The sequence below is a fragment of the Zootoca vivipara genome, chromosome 3, assembly GCF_963506605.1.
Source record: "Zootoca vivipara chromosome 3, rZooViv1.1, whole genome shotgun sequence".
NCBI lineage: Eukaryota > Metazoa > Chordata > Lepidosauria > Squamata > Lacertidae > Zootoca > Zootoca vivipara.
Window position 1 is genome coordinate 58,450,933 of NC_083278.1, and position 19,191 is coordinate 58,470,123.

The window sequence follows — 19,191 nt, forward strand, 5'->3', positions numbered from 1 at the left end:
GACTGAAAGCAGGAGAGAGGGCCAGGTAGGTAAACAGAACCCAAAGGCTCCATGCGCACAGCCACCAGAACCTTCCTATATGAAGGCTGCAGCAGATAGGAATCTACTGGTTTGTCGTGACTACTTCATGCCATCGGAACAGAGCCCTACTGCGAAGACTGTGCGTTGGTCAGCGTGCACTGATCTACATACATAAAACAAAAACATGCACAGGTGTCTTCCAAAAACCCAAACCAAACCCCAAAAGTCCCAGGGCAATCGGCAAATGGTAACGGGGGCAGGATCGTGAAATCTGGAAGCCCCTAGTCATGAACCGGCACATGGGCGGTGGATACAGATTCAGTCGGTCTGACTCAAGGAATGAGGCAGTTGAGCAGCTCGGCAGCTGTATCCATGACTGAGCAGCCCTTTTTAGGATCCACTCTGCTCACCCTGAGAAGGGGGAGGGGCTAGAAAAGGTGCCCTAAACAGGGCCGTCTTAAGCATATCTGGTGCCCTGGCACCGTGGTGCGAAGATCCCTCCGGCGCCCCCCCCGTTTCCCAGCACGTCTCCCCCCTGGCAGCCTGGCGCCCTGGCACCCTGTGCCACCCAGCCTTGCTGTAGGGCCAGCCCTGGCCCTAAACATAGTCTTAGAATCATAGAGTTGGAAGAGACCACAAGGGCCATCCAGTCCAACCCCCTGCCTCCCTTTTCCCCTGGCTGGATTACCGCGCCCAGTGGGGTCACCACCTAGCAGTTGTAAAAGACGACGCAAGGGGAAAACGTGCTAAGAGGAAGGCACGCTTGGCAAATCCACACTGTGATCAACTCCCGCCTGGAAACCAATGTCCCCACTGTGGAAGGACATGTGGATCCCGAATTGGCCTCCATAGTCACCCATTGTTAAAATTGTGTTTATGGAATACAATCTTACTTGGCTACGAGTGATCGCCAAAGAAGAATAAGAATAAGAATATGCTTTCAAATAGGGTCATGCACGTACTAACCTGTGTGTAGCTCAGAAATGTAGTTTTTCTCAATGCTGAATCATCCACGCTCATCCTCAACATGCTGTGTCAATCTAGATTTATTCTAGATCCTGCCATCCAGAAAGGTGGGTGTGGCTACTTGAAATACTGCCCTGCTTTTATGCTTTGCCCCCCTACAGGAATTAGGATTGGGAGGAATCTTATCCCTCCCAGTAAATTTTGAATAGGAACGAAGTGTTATGGCCAAATTATCTTTCTATATCGGTCCTTCACTCTTCTTTCCATTCTCTAAAACCTTCCCGTATGAATTCTTTAGTGCTCTGGATATCATAAAAGTTCAGAAGAGCAGCTAGCTGTTGATTTATTTTTTATTGTGCAGGGCTATAAAGTTAAAATTGGCTTAATCTATAAACAAAAGTGGGGTAATTGTGAATATAACAAGTTAATTACTAAATACAAGCACATTCTTTGTTGCTCCGAGTTATTTTAGTATACCTCTTTTAACTGCTTACTATCATCCATAATAATGCACCTGGTCTGTTTCCCCAAGGTCTGACAAATTATCTGAGACCCAGTACTGAAGACTGTGTTGCCTTGCTATGTGGGTGGGGGAAACGAAGCCTACTCGGGAAAGACTGGAATGATATTTACATTCTGTGGCTGCCGTTGTGACATATATAGGTGGAAATACATACATCAGCTGTTATTGTACAGACGCTCTTTCTTTTAGTTACAAGGGAGTTAGTATGGGGAAGAATGCAATAAAACATACATCCATGTTTTGACCTTTTTTCTTTTTCATTGCTTTTTCTTACTTCAATTTTTTTGGGAGGAATAAAGCATAACAAACCATCAAATGTGGTATTTACTGAAGGGCCTAATCCAAACATCATAAACCATTTCCAAACTTCAGGTAAATCTGTTCTCTTCTCATGTGACATGTTGTAATATCTCCCATCTGTCTTGTTGGCTCTTGTAATAAGGCTTCTGTTGAAATTGTACAGTTCTGTTAGCATAGCTTTTGTTCTCAGTATCAGTAACCTCCTTACAATCTTTTCCCCTCCACAAATATATCCCATCACACAAAGCCTGGCAACTCTGACACTGTGGACTTTGTTTCCTCTTCCTGCCTTCCTATGGGGTAGGCTGTTTTTACTAGTGATGATGTGTGATATCTCCTTAGCTTGGCTTGAAAAATATTTGGGGGTTTTCAAGCCAACCTTAAGAAAACATCTAAAAAAATTAAGTTTCAGTATTCTTGGGGAAAGTCCAAACAAACAAATCCCAAATAGGTGTAACACATATACTCCAGGCCCACCAAAGGACATGACTGCCAAGGGGTCTGCCCAGTGGGCACCTGAGACTTTGCCAGACATGGTCCTCCAGGGAGCATGAAATATCTGGTTTCTCATAGAGGCTCCCCACATATTTCAGAACCCTGAAAAATCACTGGAGGTGATATGCATTCAGTACTTGGTCTTGTTTTGTCAGGCAAGGGCACCCTTCTATTAAGAAATATACAGGATTATTATTTCATTAAGCCATCAAAGCATCATTGTTGCAGTGGATCATTACCTATCTTGCACAATTGCATAGCTGCCAAGTTCTCCCCCTTTTTAAGGGAAATTCCCTTATGCTGAATAGGCTTCCTCGTGAGAAAAGGGAAAACTTGGCAGCTATGCAATTGTAATGACAGAGACACATTTCCCTAGCAATATGGCCTCTATATTTCCTTATTTGGAATAGTTTCTCTGTCTTGTAGGATTCTATGTGTTGAATTCAACTAATGTTTACTCAGAGTGGACCCATTAAAATTTATCGACCTAAGTTAGTCATGGCCATAATTCTAATAAGTCTATTCTAAGCAAAAATTACTTGAATACAATCCTATACAAATTTCTAGAAATATTCTCAAAGCAGTTAGCAATAAAATAATAACAATAAACTCATATAGCAGAGTTTGAAATGCTCTATGTATACTCATTATATTTGTATATCGGGTATCCATTGGCATATGGGTGACATCACACCAGCGATGTCCATATCATAACTGGTGATGTGCCATACTTCCTCTTCCACCCCTATGCCATTTTTTGTGTGGGAAAACCAGTCTCAGATAACCAACATGCTTAAGTCTAATTAATGCATGAAGGGGTTAATACCATAGAGTAAGCTGTCCTCCCAGGCTTCACTGAATCCACTCCCCCTCACCTTGAGAGGAATTAGGTAATCAAGCCTTTGTTCTCTCCTCACTACCTGAGAAGCTCTGCATGGGGAGAGGTTTGAGTTGGTTGTTCTGGCTCAACTGTGTGGTTCTCACAAGCTACTCTTGAGTTCCTATACCAATAACTTTTACCACTTTGTAATTAAGTTAAGTTTTACTGCCTGTGTTCTGAAGTACATGAACCTGACCTTTGAAGAGTTTGTAAGTAAACAATTTTTAACTTATCAAACATGTTTTTCCCCTATGCTGGTAGAAGAGAGAAACTTTGGGAAGAAGCTTTTTAAGGAGACTATTGCAACTCACTTAGAAGGGCATATTTTAAAGGTCCACAGCCTCTATTTCCATGCTTTACTTCGCTGCATATTTTGAGATTTTAAATCTCTGAAGTTCTCTCACCAGAGTTCTTGCCCCGAACTTAGCATCCAGGAATCCTTTCTATATTTTTCTTTTGCACCAACAGTTTTGAAATCTTATATATTTTTTTAAAAAAGCATTTTATTTTAATGTTTTAATGTTTTCTTAAAAATCTGAATACCTTTCCATTTTTAGCATTTTCATTGAGGCAGGTGTTAAGTAAAACTTGAAACAACTAAAACACTCCTTTTTTGAGGAAATCCTTTTATCATTTCATGTTTGTTTTTCTTCATTGATTTTCAGGAATCTATTTCATTTCAGGGAGTGAGGGAGTACAGGTCTCTTAGTCGAAAATAATCACATATCACATATTTTAAACAGACATTTCTCTGCACAATTGAAAAAAGCTTTATATCTGTATTTAAGATAGCTGCTTTACAAGTGGGTAAAACTAGTTTCTGTTGCATGTGTTTAAAAATATTTACAGTGTTTATGAGCTGTAGCCAAGCAGTACTCACTAAGCGACATGAGCTGCTGCTTATATAAAAGTGATATCAGCAGCTGCTTATATAAAAGTTAAGTGACAGGCTTTGGGGGTGGGTTTTTTCCTCTCTTTAAGAAAACACAAGAACACAGCACAGCAATCTGTCTTCCCACCCCCACCCTCAAGCAAGGCTATTCCCTTATTTGTTGTGTAGAGACAGTTGACAAATAATAAAACTGGATATTTCCAGCTTTGAGGGCAGATCTTCCAAAGAACATTGGTGTTACACCAACAAGTCCCACCTCAAGTTGTTCTTTACCCTTCTGTGCATCTAGTTCTGTGTACCCTGGGTTCTGACATTGTCACAATGTGTTTCTTTGAGTTTTGTTATTAGCTGTGGCTGGCAAAGGAAATGTACCTTGTTATCCTAAACATATAGGAAAAGCCTGCTGGATCAGGCAGGTGGCCCACCTAGCCCACCATTTTGTTATTACAAGACACCTATGGAAGCCCACTAACTAGGATCGGGGCACAACCGTACTCTCCCCTGGTATTCATAATCATATCTCCAGCAGTGGAGGTAGAACATAATCACTAGGCTGGGGTACCAACTTGAATAAAATATTGTGGGAGGAGGGACAGGTAAGGCCTGCACCACATAATTGATGACGAGATGTGGCACATGTACACCATTTGAATGGCAATGCCCATCGACTTTGAGGTGGCAGCTCCCTCAATTATTATTTTTTTGGGTGGAGTGGAGGGACCTTGGCCCAAGGAGTTGGCGCCAATGCCACCAGGGATAGTAATGTATTGACCCAAGCTACGGCCTGAAGGCACATGAGGCAGTGGCCTTAATGACGCTAATCAGGTCTGGATCTAGTTAGTGCTTTGCATAGGTATGCCACCTGAGGTTCCATGACGGGAGAAAGGTGGGGTAGAAATGCAAGAAAATACATACATAAGCAAGCAAGCAAGCAAGCAAGCAAGCAAGCTGCAAGGTACATTAAACTAGATGCTATGGAGAGGTGACACTCAAAAGTGGGGCTGCCCTAATTGGAAGCAGTGCCATGTTTTTGGTAACGTGTAGCTGCACACTGAAGGTATGTAAAGCGAGAATCAATGAGGATAGATTGTCTTATATTGACAGGGGAAATTGTGCTTGCTCCTGTTCTGCACAACCAGTGAAAGATACAGGAGCTCTATTTGTCATATATTATAGCTAGAGATGGACAGACATGCCCATTTTTGTTTCTTTCAGTTTCTCAATTTTCCTGTCTTAAGTTCCATCCAACACATTTCTGCATCAGTTCACAGAGGCATAGCATGTGGGGTGCCAGGGGACTGTGGCCCCACGTGCATGATTTTTGAGGGGTGCAAACCAGGCACCACCACACAGGCACTCCCATGATGGCCCTGTGTTCCTCTCTGCCACCAAGGGCCACATTGGCCAGCCAAGCTTTCCCCTGCGCAGGTGAGCAGGCAGCTCAGAATGGCCCCACTTTGCTCCAGTGAGGGTGGGGTTGCTCTGGTGGCATCAGTGACGGGACTGGGCTGGTGCCCCCCGCCTGGCACATCGGCAACCAACGCTATGCCACTGTCAGTTTGTGAATATCTTTTAATTCTTTTATAATATCTTTTAACCTTATGAAAAATTACCAGCACTTTAGTATGCAATGTAATGCTAAATAAACATTATTTGCCTGCATTTCCCTGTAATATGCACCCTTTTGCAAGCAGTACCCTTAATATAGGGAAGCGGGTGGCACTGGGGGTTAAACCGCAGAGCCTAGGGTTTGCCAATCAGAAGGTCGGCGGTTTGAATCCCGGCGATGGGGTGAGCTCCCGTTGCTCGGTCCCATCTCCTGCCAACCTAGCAGTTCGAAAGCACGTCAATGTGCAAGTAGATAAATAGGGAAGGTAAACGGCGTTTCTGTGGGCTGCTCTGGTTCGCCAGAAGCGGCTTTGTCATGCTGGCCACATGACCTGGAAGCTGTATGCTGGCTCCCTCAGCCAATAACGTGAGATGAGAGCTGCAACCCCAGAGTCGGTCATGGCTGGACCTAATGGTCAGGGGTCCCTTTACCTTTACTTTACCCTTAATATAATGCATTTTGGGGTACAATTTTCACTAATGTGTGCATTGTTATGCATACTTTCTCCTAATGCATGCATCCTCATAGGCATTACTTAGTTGAAGAGCTGTGTGAATTAGGTGCACATTAAAATGTGAACCCTAATTATGGCAACCCCAATTGGTGCCTCCATGACAGACCAGTTGCAAAGAGTTCTTGGAGCAACTAAGAGCACTGGCAGTGAGATACAAGGATCTTGGTGTTCTGGCTGTGTTCTTGTTCTTCCAAGTGCAGTTTCTCTGGAGCTATTTGAAAAAGTAATGAATGTATTATCATACATGTGTCAGTGTAAGAAGACCCAAATAAATCAAGATCCCCTGAAGCGGCCCTGGAGTCTACAGATGTTCTCTCTGAAAGAGACATGTATATTTTAGATCTTGCATTGATTTTTACTTCATCTTCAGATGCACACTTGGCCCAGGAGAGTGCACCTGTGCCTTTAGAAAAGATAAGAACAAGACTGACAACCTAAGACATGTGATTCAGGACACAGGGAGAAAGAGAATGTGCTTGGGAGCCTTTACTTCTTCCAGACATCACAGCCAGCTATTTCACAGCTCAGCTGAGTAACTTTAGGACCATATACAAGGATAGCTGCCTTACAAGTCAAACCTGTTTCTGTTGTTGAATCTATTCCATGGTGTATTCTAAATAGTTCCGGTAGTCATGTGTTATATCTTAGACCCTCAACTCCAGTCCTGAAGCTGCCTTTGTGGTTGCACAACGGGCTTTAATACCTACATCCAGGAACACACTTGTGCTATTTCAGCTGCACCCTAGGGATTGCCTCCATCTTTTTCCTTCAAACTGCCCTGCAAAGAGTCCTTAAAACTTCCCAATCCCATAACAGTACTTTTGCTTAGATCAGAAAGATCACACTCATAATACAATGCTGCATTAAATCTATCTGTACTGTGCATCAGTTTCTTACATTTAGCCATTTGTTGCACTCCTATGTGGCATATTTTGAAAAAGGGACACTAGGTCATGCTGAGCTATTGTGGTGACTCCATTCTTGCACCAGGGTGTTCAGTGGGCCACAGACACAACCACAAAACCAACCCAATGACGCAGATTGGCATCTGACATAAACAAGCTGAGAGAGACCAGAATGTCTGCAATGAACTTTCAGGAACTGCTCTTTTTGTTTTGTTAAGACAAACATTTCATATTTCATAACTGTGTAAAATGTATGGGAATTCAGCATATCCAGTTTCATTGTTTTCAAAGGAGCATAGCAACATTTGTGCTTGCAGTATATTTTATATAAGGGAATATTTCGCCTTTATTTGTGTGGGTGGGTATACTTTCTTTTATGTGTTGGCCTGTCCTATGAATGTTTATTCAGTTGTAAATATTCACTGTATTCCAATGGGCCCTACTCTGAAGTAAGTTCTAATGAAACAGATATATATGGTAATATGTGATATAACTAGAGAGGTGGATAGATAATGTGATAATTGGGCATAAATCATGGATTGTGTATATAACCATGTGCCTGTGCATAAATAGATTTAGCTTCAGATCCCAGACTTGAGGTCTGCCTTTTGCAGACTTGAGGTCTGTCATGGCACACATCCAGCTTTGGCATATTCCTAAGTTGGGAATGTTCAATAATTACTTGTTTAGTACCCCATCTTTCCCTGAGAACCTTCCCTAAACAGCTAACAGAAGTAAAATCATTATGAACTATCAATTCAAGATAAAATATCACACCACATGAAACCGGAGCCAATGAAACAACAAAAACAGCAGTCAGTTAAAACTGGCATGATCAGAAATGCACACAGCAGCAAAGAAAAATGAATTGTGTCTGAATTAGAAAGTTTTCATCTGCCGGCAGAAGGCAATCGGAGAGGGGTCTAGACAGGCCTCCCTTGGAAAGGGCTCCAGAGTTTGTCTCTCTACCCCCTGCCAAAAGTGTCTTGATAGGGCTGAAATGAGCTTCTCTTGAAGATTTTATAACCATGCCAGGGTGATCTTTCAAGTAACGTGGCCCCAAGTTGTTTAAGGTTTGATGGGTCATAACCAGCATTAATAACCCTGACCCAGTTTAGCAGCCAGTGAAGCTGCTGTAACCATAAAGGTAAAGGTAAAGGGACCCCCTGACCATTAGGTCCAGTCGTGACCGACTTTGGGGTTGCGGCACTCATCTCACGTTATTGGCTGAGGGAACCGGCGTACAACTTCCAGGTCATGTGGCCAGCATGACAAAGCTGCTTCTGGCGAACCAGAGCAGCACAAGCAAACACTATTTACCTTCCCGCTTGGAGTGGTACCTATTTATCTGCTTGCACTTTGACGTGCTTTTGAACAGCTAGGTTGGCAGGAACTGGGACCGAGCAATGGGAGCTCACCCCGTTGCTGGGATTCGAACCGCCGACTTTCTGATCAGCAAGCCCTAGGCTCTGTGGTTTAACCCACAGCGCCACCTGAGTCCCCTGTAACCTGTAACCATAGGGTCACATATTTGCTGTAACTGGCTCTGGTCAAGAATCTGGCTGCATCACCCTGAACCAGCTTCAGAGGCAGCCCCATAAAGAGCACATTACATAGCCCAAACAATACAAAAGTAAGGAGTGTGTTAGTAATAGTGGCAAACCTGACATCTCCAAGAACGAACCCAGTTAATGCACTATTCTTAGCTGTGCAAAGATGCTCCTGGCCACCACCAAAACCTGGGCTGAGGGATGCTCTGTGATAATACCCAAATTGAAAATTGGAATCTTCAAGGGGAGTACAGTTGAATCCTAGACAAGCTGAACCACATTCCCTCATCTGAAGTATGTTATGATCTCAGAGTCTTGATTCCCAATCTTTGAGGGATGAAGCCATTGATTTGAAGGAAGTGGGAGAGAATTGCCACCAGAGCCATCCCTACTATCTTGGAAGCATTCACACATGAGGAGCGCATTTTACCTCTTCTGATCCAGCCCAGAAGCCCGACTGGAGCTATGGCATCCTTTGTCCTGTGTGAGGCAACAACTACTAAACAGGCCAGGCCCCTTTAATGGAAGAGGCCAGTGGTGGAGTGTTTCTGGCTGGTGCCTGGGGCAGGGTGCAAAGTTGACTGACTACTTTGAAGGGTGCACTCATGGCGCCCTGCAACCCCAGCGCTGCCTGTTGTGTCCTTCTGAAGCCCTATGTGTGCATCTATGTGTGGCATCCTTTTCACACAGCCCTTCACCTGGCCTGCAGGCTGGCAGGGCGTTGTGAGGAATGCCCTCCAGAAAAGGAACTGTGCCTGGGGCAACACCACCACCCCCCGCCCAAGCTATGCCTCTGGAAGAGGCTCCTCTCACTGAAGGCTCAGGCTGTGTTTGATCTGCCTTGCTTTCCTTTGCAGATCCAGAAATTTTGCCTTGAACTCCCCTACTTCTGGGGCCATTGCGTGAAACAGAACAAAAGATTGGAACAACCACAAACCAGCACCTTCAAGTCCCATGTCATCCAGGTAATCTGGAAAAAACCTGCCTTGTTATTTATTGATTCCTCATTTTGTCAGTAAGCTGATACTTATAATAAGCATTACTTTTCACCATATAGTATGATTTAAAATCAGCCCCTTAGAATATGTTCCTGAAATCTGGATGTTGCCCAATGCACAAAGAGGATTCCTGGTGATTGCAAAATAAATTTATAGCATGGGCCTGGAAATGCATCCACTTATTATGCCCCAAGTACTGAGGCAAATTTACTGGTGCTGGAATGTCATATCCTGCTGAGCAACCGCACTTGTAATCATAACACAATATGCTCCCTATTTATACAGCTAGAGCCTACAGTGTTTGTTACATTCACGCTAGCAATGGGCACACTGGCAAAGGTTTCTGAGGTTTAGCTGCACAAGATTTCTGTCATTTCCTGTTTTTGATCAGCCAGAAATTCAGTACTGGAGGAAGCCTTTTACTTGAAGCTGTATAATGTTGCATCATATATATTCAGTTTGGTTTCATATCAGTTTATCTAAGTCAGTTCACCATCCCTTGATTGCTATTAAAAGATCAAGTGGCCCTTGCCATATGTCTTTCTCTCTGTGTTCGTGTGTGCGCATACACACATAAAATGTTGATTTGTAGAATTTCTTACCAAAATATCTTGGCTATTTTCTAACATAATAGTAAATAATCAAGCACCTCTTGAATATAAAATAAAAGAGGCAACTTTCATTGAACTTAAAATGCTCTCTTGCAAACTAACAGAAACCAATGTCAGAAATTACAATTACATTCATAACTATCCCATGCCTGTTTAACATTCACTGGAAAGCCACTTTTTAAATTGTGAAAACAAGAGATTTCATCGTTTGAGAAAATAATTATCTCATTCTCCAAGACTTTCATCAAAACCTTTACTAAATAGTTTCTAAGTAGTGTTTTCCAGCTATTTATGTAATATGAGTATTTTAGAAGCCTGTTATTTCCACCTTGCTGCATACGTGGTTTGCTGTGGTGAATTTGTACGTAAATGAGGTTTCTTCTGTGGCTTCTTTGCAAAGATTGGAGAGCTAGATTGTGCAAAAGGTAGCAGGAGCTTTTCCCATACTGGATAAAGAAAGAAATGCAGTTGTGAGTCATCCAGCACTTAAAGTTTGTTCCATTGCCTCCCATTTAGGCTAAAATGCAAGAATCACTATTTGATCCTTTAATTTGCAACTACTAAGCACAGAGGAAATAATTAACCATTGCTCAAATAACAACTTATTCATTCATATATATATACACATGCATACTGTAGCCAAAACTGCTGGAACAACCCAGCCTCTTATACATTTATCCTGATAGTCTACTAGTTTTTGTACTGTTGGTTTTATATATTTTTAAACTTTACAGTGCCTGTGTTTTCCTTCCTTCCTTCCTTCCTTCCTTCCTTCCTTCCTTCCTTCCTTCCTTCCTTCCTTCCTTCTTATAGATTTTATTAAAATTTGTGGAAAGAAATAGAAAAAATAATATCAAATATCTTTTTATCAAAGCTAAAAAGCTAATCTGAATAAAAATACTAAAAAGGAGAGAAAGATAGAGAGAAATACAGTAGAGAAAGGATAAAGGGAAAAGAAAAAGAAAGAGGGGACAGAAAAAAGAGAACTTCCAATTCTTCATCTGTTAGCTGTATAAAAAAAATATTCAATACATCCACTCCAAGGTAACACCCAACAAATCCACATTCTATAAACCAACACTATATTCAATCCTCAAACACAAATACAGTATCATGAATTCATTTTCTTTTTCATACAAGAAATCTATAAGAAGCTTCCAAGCTTTAGTAAAAGTTGACATTGACTTTTCTCTGATTAAACATGTCAACTTTGCCACCTTAGCTAAATCCAGTAATTTTAGCAACCATTCCTCAATTGTTTGTAATGATGAGTCTTTCCAACTTTGTGCATATAAAAGTCTTGCCACTGTAATCATATATTGGACTAAAGTGTGCCTGTGTTTTCTAAGTCAGACATGTGGAGGCTTCCTTAGGGCAGAAAGGCATCTTTCTCAATAGATAATATTATATTTATTAAAAACAATAAATACATAAATAAATAAACAGATAGCTATAATCATAGAATTGTTAAGTTGGAAGGGATCTCAAGGGCCATCTAGTCCAACCCCCCTGCAATGCAGGAATCTCAACTAAAGCATCCATGATAGATGGTCGTTCAACCTCTGAAACCTTCGAGGAAGGAGAGGCCACCATCTCCCGAGGAAGACCGTTCTATCGTTGAACAGCTGCCAGAAAGTCCTTCCTGCAGGATTAATTGCTTAACATGCTTTAGCGAACCATTGTGAGCTAAGAATATTTGGTACCATCCACTGCTGGAATTTAAGATCTGTTTAGCATTTAGGGCTGCTTCTGCTTTAATCTAAAAGCACCACTTATTAGATGCACAGCAGCAGAAAGTTCAAAACAAACACTTTCTCACAATACTCTATCAGAAGAAGCCTTCCCATTTTCCGCACATTTTAATTGGTGGAACATGTATACCCGAGGATGGAGTACAACTCTGATCTTGCAAGATTGGCCAGCAGAAATAACTAGGAAGGATGATTCTTCTTATTTTTCAAATATATAAACAAAATGCTTGGAAGGTGCTTTTCAAAATATGGTTCTCTCAAGGAGGCGTTTATTTTCTACCTCGTGCACCCAACTTGTCAATCCACTCCTGTCTGCTGCCCCTTGCCCATATCCTCAGGTTGGAATACCTAGAAGTCATCCCACACATAGCTTATATTCTTCCATGCTTGCTTCTAAGTCAAACTGGGTGAAAGTAGAACTCGGACCAAACAGAGATTTCACTCATGAAAAAAAAGAGATTCCTTCACACCTCAGTTTTAAAGTGAAGAAGCCAGATTTGGGCTCCCAGTTTTTGATGTCTCATGTGACCTGAAAAGCAAATGAAGAGGTTGATAAGAGAAGAATGGAATAAATTCACTGCCCTAAGATTAGCTGTTTTGTATCTTTAGTGGAAAAGTGGGGTGTGTGGGTGGGTGTGTGGGTGTGTGGGTGGGAAAGAGACCAGAGTAATAGCCTTGTAAGGTGTGAATATTTGGTTTTCTTGGAATTTGCAAAATACTCTTAGTGGATTCAAAATTAAAAAGAAGACATTCGGCAATCTTATTAGGATGCTGCCTTCTGCCAGCTCAGGCTATTTGTCCTCATTACCCCGTGTCGTTAAACTGGCGACAGCTATGTAGGATTGGGCAAAGGAATTCCCATTATCTGCTACTTGATTCTTTTAACAGGAGATGCCAGGGATTGAACCTAAGACCCTCTGTATGCAAAGCATGCCCTGTGCTGTATTGCTGAGCTACGGTCTCTCTGTTCTCAATGTATTATAAAAGAAGCCCCCCCCCCATCCATATATATTAGTTACTGTTAACATGAATGAGGTCCTTTCAATCTCTTCATACATTTTTCTCTGTACTTTTTTTCTGTCTATTAATTCTCACTACAGTCCTCTAGCGTAAGTCGTCATAACCACTCTGAAATATCATAACTTTGCAAAGACTGCCTTAGTTTCCTAGACTGAAGCCAAATGGTCAGATGTGAATAACGTGCACTGCTCTTTCTCGGCCTCTTGCCTTATTCTCTACTTTGTGTTCCTTGAGCTTGTGTAAGATAAACCAACCCAAGAACATGCCAAGCTCACGTAAGCTCTTTGGGAGATCTACACAAAGAAAGGGATGCTCTTGGTGAATCAGAAGTGAATACTCAGAATACAGTGGTATTTTTAGAATGCCCCAAAATGGCTGTTGCGTGAGCATTGACTTGAAGAGTACAGAAAATCTTTCCGAGATCAGTTAGCTCTTACCCACACCCAACTTTGTCCATCTCTGGAGATTGTGTCTGAATAGAAGGATTTCCTGGAATGAATGAACTGGATAAGCATATATTTTAATGTTAATGAATGACTTCCAGGCAGCCACGCAACATATATCAGTTGTCAAAAAAATCATCAGGAAAACCTATCCATTGTACTTAAGGTGAATTTTAAAAGGTTAGGTTATATCAGTGAGGTTTTTTTTTCTAAGGGAGGAGACAGCAACACAAGAGGCAAGGACAAAGTGTCAGAGTCAGGTTAGAGACAGACAATAGTTTCAGAGAGAGCGAGGCATTGCTCATATCTCTCCTCCCCTGCAATATTCCATTTTTAGGCAAGTATATTTTTTTGTATATTTTTGCAAAGAGGTGAAAGTGGGATGGGTAAGCACATCATGAGCAATGATCCATCTTTCAAACCACCATCAACTCTGAAAAAATAGTTGCCAGTATCAGGTGCAGTGTTCAAGGAATGTACTACAAGCTCTGGGGTTTACCTGTTTCTGCTTAATAATGTTTTACATCTGTTTGTGCCTATCTTCATACAGTATAAACACTCTTCTCATGTCAAGTGCATGGGATCCAGCCTTATACTACACTGTATACCAGCCACATCACACTGCTGGCTTGTCTTCAGCTTATGATCAACTAAGACACTTCTGTTTTTTCCTCACATACTCTTGGCTGGTCAGCTTTCCCCCATCCTATATTTTAGAGTTTGACTTCCAGCAGACATCAGGATAGCTAAAATGCCCCATTATTAAATATGTCTCTACTTTGTGAATGTTTTCTCATCTTTCCAGGAAAACGTAGTCCATGTCTTCTGGTTGGCCTGGGCAATCAGTATTCTGACACAGCAACATCATTAGTTTTTCTCTCCTATCCAGAAGCTTTCAACGGGGCTTCCAGTCTCAGATTCAGGCTGGGCCTTCCGCACAATCTTATCAGGGGATGTCAGAGATTGAACATGGGACTTTCAGAAAACAAAGCCTGTGCTCTACCACTTAGCTAAGTCCCTTTGCCTGTTGCGGCTAAATACCAGAAGGATACCTCATTTGGGCTTCCCATGTTGCTTATGAATAAACAATAGGCTTTTGACCTTGATTTTAGTGGGCAAGCCTGCTATAAAATCTGGAGATGAAGGCAGAGAAAAACACACACTGGTCTGAGAATGTTTTCACTGTCCTCATATCGAGGGCATCTCCTTAACTTCCTGAGCCATCCTACAGGCTTGTCTGAACGGAATCCTTCACTGGCCTATTAAAAGCTTCTATGCTCAAAATAGTTTCCAGGATCATTGTGTGATGCCATCACTTGGAAGTCAGCAGGGGGAAAGGACGGGTTATGTATGCATACATATAACCATGAGATCTGCAACTGCCAAGCAGGTGTTGGGCCAGTTCCCAGTTGATTAATCTGGTCAGCAGCTGATGGATTCCTATTTTAAGGACACCATGCCCTGTGATCTTTTCAGAAAGTCCCCCTCATATCATACCTTCTGAGGAAGGTTGATTAAAGAGATTTGCAAGATAATGAGGAACCTGCATTGAGATTCCGTTTTCACTGCTTCCAAGAGTAGCCGCAGCTAATCAGCTTTTTCTGATCACATCTTGAGGGCAGCTTTGAATGTGAGTTTTTAAAGCAGAGAATTTGGTGGCGGCCGGGGGGGGGGGGAAGGAGGCGATGTTGCGAAACTGAAAGCTGTCTAGCCACATTGCCGGTTTTGTATGTTCACAGAAGTGCACATACCAGAGGTAGGCAACACCCTGCCTTCCAGATGTTGTTGAACTACAGCCCGACATCCCTGGCCATTGACCCTGCTGGATGGGAGTTGGAGTCCAACAACATCTGAAAGGCAGGAGATTGGCTGCCCCTGGCATAGACCTTTTGCCCAATCCCCATCAGTCATTACTAGGGATGTTGGAACATTCTAACAGGTACAGAAGCAGAAATTCCTGGTGTTTGCTTATTTGTCCCATGTCAAGAACAGGAATCAATCCAGCAAATATGATTGGTATTTGCTGTTGCTGTAGCTTTCAGTTATGTTACATAACTGGTTACATACGCCCCCCCCCTTTACATTACATTTGCACTGAAATGAATGGGATGCAATAATGCAATTGATGCAATTAATTATGTAAATTACATAAGTTATGTAGTTTTGCCGTGGTGGACAGTGAGACCAATAATGCAGGCTTGGGCAGAATATTTGTTTGTTTGTTTGTTTGTTTGTTTACCACTCTTCATCCATAGATCTCAGAGTGGTTCACAAAAAAGGGGAAAGAAGTAGATGAACTGTAGAGGAAGGAAAACAATGTTGGATGTAACAAATACAGGGTGGAACAGAGAACAATGCCTTCAGTTATAAATCCTCATGATATACACATTTAAAGTGCATTTGAAGCACATTCTTTCCCTCGAAGAATTCAAGGCACTGTGGTTTATGCCTCTCAGAGTTAGTTCTCAGCAGCCCTTAACAAGCTACAGTGTCCAGAATTATTTGAAGGGGAAAATGTGTTTCAAATGTGCTTTAAAGGTGTAATGCGTATGCAGCACTAGTCATCACTGCCTCAGGGTATGACTTTTGAAAAGTTAGAAAAATGCATTGTTTTTCTCTTTTATAGTATACCTGCTCAGTATGAAACCACTGAAGCAAAGCAGATCTGGGTTTAGTTAGTATCTAGATGTGAGACTGACTGTCTGAGAACCACAGGTGTGCTACCTTGACTTCTGTGATGGAAGAAAGGTGAGGTTGAAATGTGACAAAATGAAAATGAAATAGAGTAGTGCTTGGAATAGCCTTGGGGAAAGCAAAAGTGGCATATTGATGCAGAGCACAGCCAGTCTATGCATGACTCCAATTTTTGCTGCACAAACAAGAGGACAGTTTATATTGGTATTACAAGAACGACTAGAGTACACCAACAGGTTCCTGCTATAGCTTCTGGATGATATGATACCAGAGGAATGCATGATGAGAGGGACTCCCTTGCTAAGATACTTTTATGCTAGGTATTAATAGTTTAATCAACTTTCCTTGAGTGCTTTAGCAGAAAGGCGATATATAAATGCAGTAAATTAATAGAAGAATAAATATATTCCATCATTATTTATATGTTAGTTATAGTCCGGTGTATTCTCATACATCTTAGAGACAGAAAAAGTAGGTCTTGGAGTGTCAACATCATGGTAAATTGATAATCCCAGAATTTGTTTCAACTTTGCTTCCTAAACTAAAAGTTCTTCCATTTATTTTAATTCCCATGCCCACCCCTGCTGTGTTTTGACTGCAATTGGAAGAAATCGTAATTGTTTCTTTTCTGGAATAGGATTATTGAAGATTTCCTGGAAATGCAAATGTTTGCTAATGCTGTAAATAAGAGGTATTACAAAAGAAAATACTAGCAAATTAAAGAGCAATTTCTTGCAAACAACCATCTCATTCAACGCCTACTGAATTTTATTCCAAAAGGTGCTTACATAACACCATGCCTTGTGCCATTGCAGTCTTTCTCGGTGCTCTAACCAGTTCTGCACTCCATACATAAACTTTTCTCGAGTTTTGTTTGTATACAAACAAAAACGCACAGCATGGGTGCGAAGAATACTTGTTTCAAATACATTTTATGTATGTTATTATATGGGAGCCAGAATTGGATCTGGCTCCTTATTTTGGTGCTGCTAGGACCTAAACCAACCAAAGCATTAGCATAATAACAGCAGTTGGCCATTTTTGCATCATTCTTAGTTCTGTTGGGTCATAGCCAGGCATGGCAAGAATCACTGCACCACCACAACTTCATGCCTGTTTTACTCCATTTGCATGACTGCACAGGCATCATGGCAAAACACAATAAAGTACAATCACAGTGAAGCTTTTTCCAGAATTGTATTTCCATATGAGAAAAGGCTTAACCTGCTGAAGTGCTGCCTAGAAAATAAGAATCAGGAAAAGTGCATTAAAGTGGAAGGGGAAACAGCAGCAGTTCAGGACTTCAGAGATTCCTCTTGTCTGGTGTCAAAACAAATCATTTATCAATTGGAGCTCTGACTTCACTCATTTAACAGAAACCACTTAGAAGGGTGCCTGCACATTTTGCTTCATAACTTTATTTCTAGGAGGACTAGATTATTATTTTGTAAAAAGAAAACCACGAAAGCTCAGAATCTTGGGTCTGTGCCTGATACCACTAGTGAAGGTCTTCATGGATGCCATGACACCTGTAGGTGCCAGGTTGGCGACTCCTGGAAGATACATTTGTAAGAGAGGGGATGAGATAGGTAGCTGCTTGAAGGACACAGGAATGAGGCATGCAGGGTGGTTAAAACCGGGCAATCAATTAGGGTGGTTGGTGGAGGGACAGAGATGAAGGAAAGGGAGGTGTGAGGGTGTTCACTGAAAGAACAGCTGGTATTAGAAAGATAATACTAGAATTATCTGGTATTCTGGTAGATAAATATATAGGGGGCTAAACTGTGTGTTGTCTGGACAACCATGGAGCTTTGGAAAATGGGGAATTCTTGGTTAGAGAAGATACATACAAAAAAGATGAGTGAATGGATTTCACATATTAATGTGAACGATTGAGCCAGGGCTTTGGCTGTAGATCTGCAGCATCATTTATATTCACCATTTCTTCTTTATAAAACAGTTAAAAAATTCTAGTCACTGTACAGGCTCAGATGTCTGCAGGCTAACAATGGGTTTTTTGTTTTTAGGAGACCAAAACAGAGATGAGGAGGCTCCATCTGCACTATGCATTTCAATCAGTATCAAACCACTTTAAAGATCAATTATTATTTATTAAATTTGTATACCGCCTTTCACCTGAAGATCACAGGGCAGTTCACAACATAAAAATACAAAATGAGAACACAAAATAAAACAAAGACAAAGCAATAACCCCTCTGCCATGGCTTCCCACAAAGAATCCTGGAAGATGTAGTTTATTAAGGGTGTTGAGAGTTCTTAGGAGAACCCTATCCACCTCACAGAACTACGATTCCCAGAGTTCCCTGGGAACAGGTATTGACTGTTAAATTACGCTGAAAATTGTAGCTGTGTGAGGGGAATAGGGGTCTCCTGTTCACAAACAACAGTTCCCCAGATTCTTTGTGTGAAAGTCATGACAGTGCAAAGTGGTGTGATATTGCTTGAAAAACATAGCGCAGATGAGACCAGGAATAGGGGTGAAGTGGCCCTACATTTAAAAATCCTTCTTTACTTCACTTCCACTCTCCCATCTTTTAGTGCTCTAGATGCCTTTTATGCCTTTTCTTCAAAACACTGACCACAACTTTGGAAAGTTTTCTGGCTGATGTTTAGAATTTAAAAAAACAATGCCTAATAATAAAATGGCGAGACAAAAATGAAAAGAAGAAAATTTCAACTAAGTACACATTCTTTGGAAATAATGCTATCTAGAGTAATTTTCTCTTGAATATTATCTACCCAATTCCCACGCACATGTCTTTTTGAAATCTTCCACAGCATCTTGTATATGCATTTCCCCTTTTAAAAAAGCCTTGTTGCAACTGTATGTCCTTGATTTATTTGTTTTGTGGAGCATTTTAGACAAGGCCTAACAAAATGGATTTCATTGCTTTGAGCCAGTTATCTGTTTTGCATTCCACTCCAGTTAAAAAAAATGGAATGGAAAAGAAAAAGCAGGGAAGAATCCAGAATAGGCAGAAATCTGTTTGTTCTCAAC

The 19,191-nt window shown here is 41.4% G+C and overlaps 1 protein-coding gene across 1 annotated transcript in view; it reads left to right on the forward strand.

Annotated features, from left to right (window-relative positions):
• Positions 1–3,335: 3,335 nt before the first annotated feature.
• The window catches only part of PDE7B (phosphodiesterase 7B), a 221,687-nt gene continuing 205,831 nt past the window's right edge, over positions 3,336–19,191 (forward strand). The window contains exons 1-2 of the mRNA XM_035108920.2: positions 3,336–3,394; positions 9,513–9,620. Coding sequence (XP_034964811.1) covers positions 3,371–3,394; positions 9,513–9,620 — 132 coding nt within the window. The 5' untranslated portion in view covers positions 3,336–3,370. The remainder of the gene's footprint in view (positions 3,395–9,512; positions 9,621–19,191) is intronic.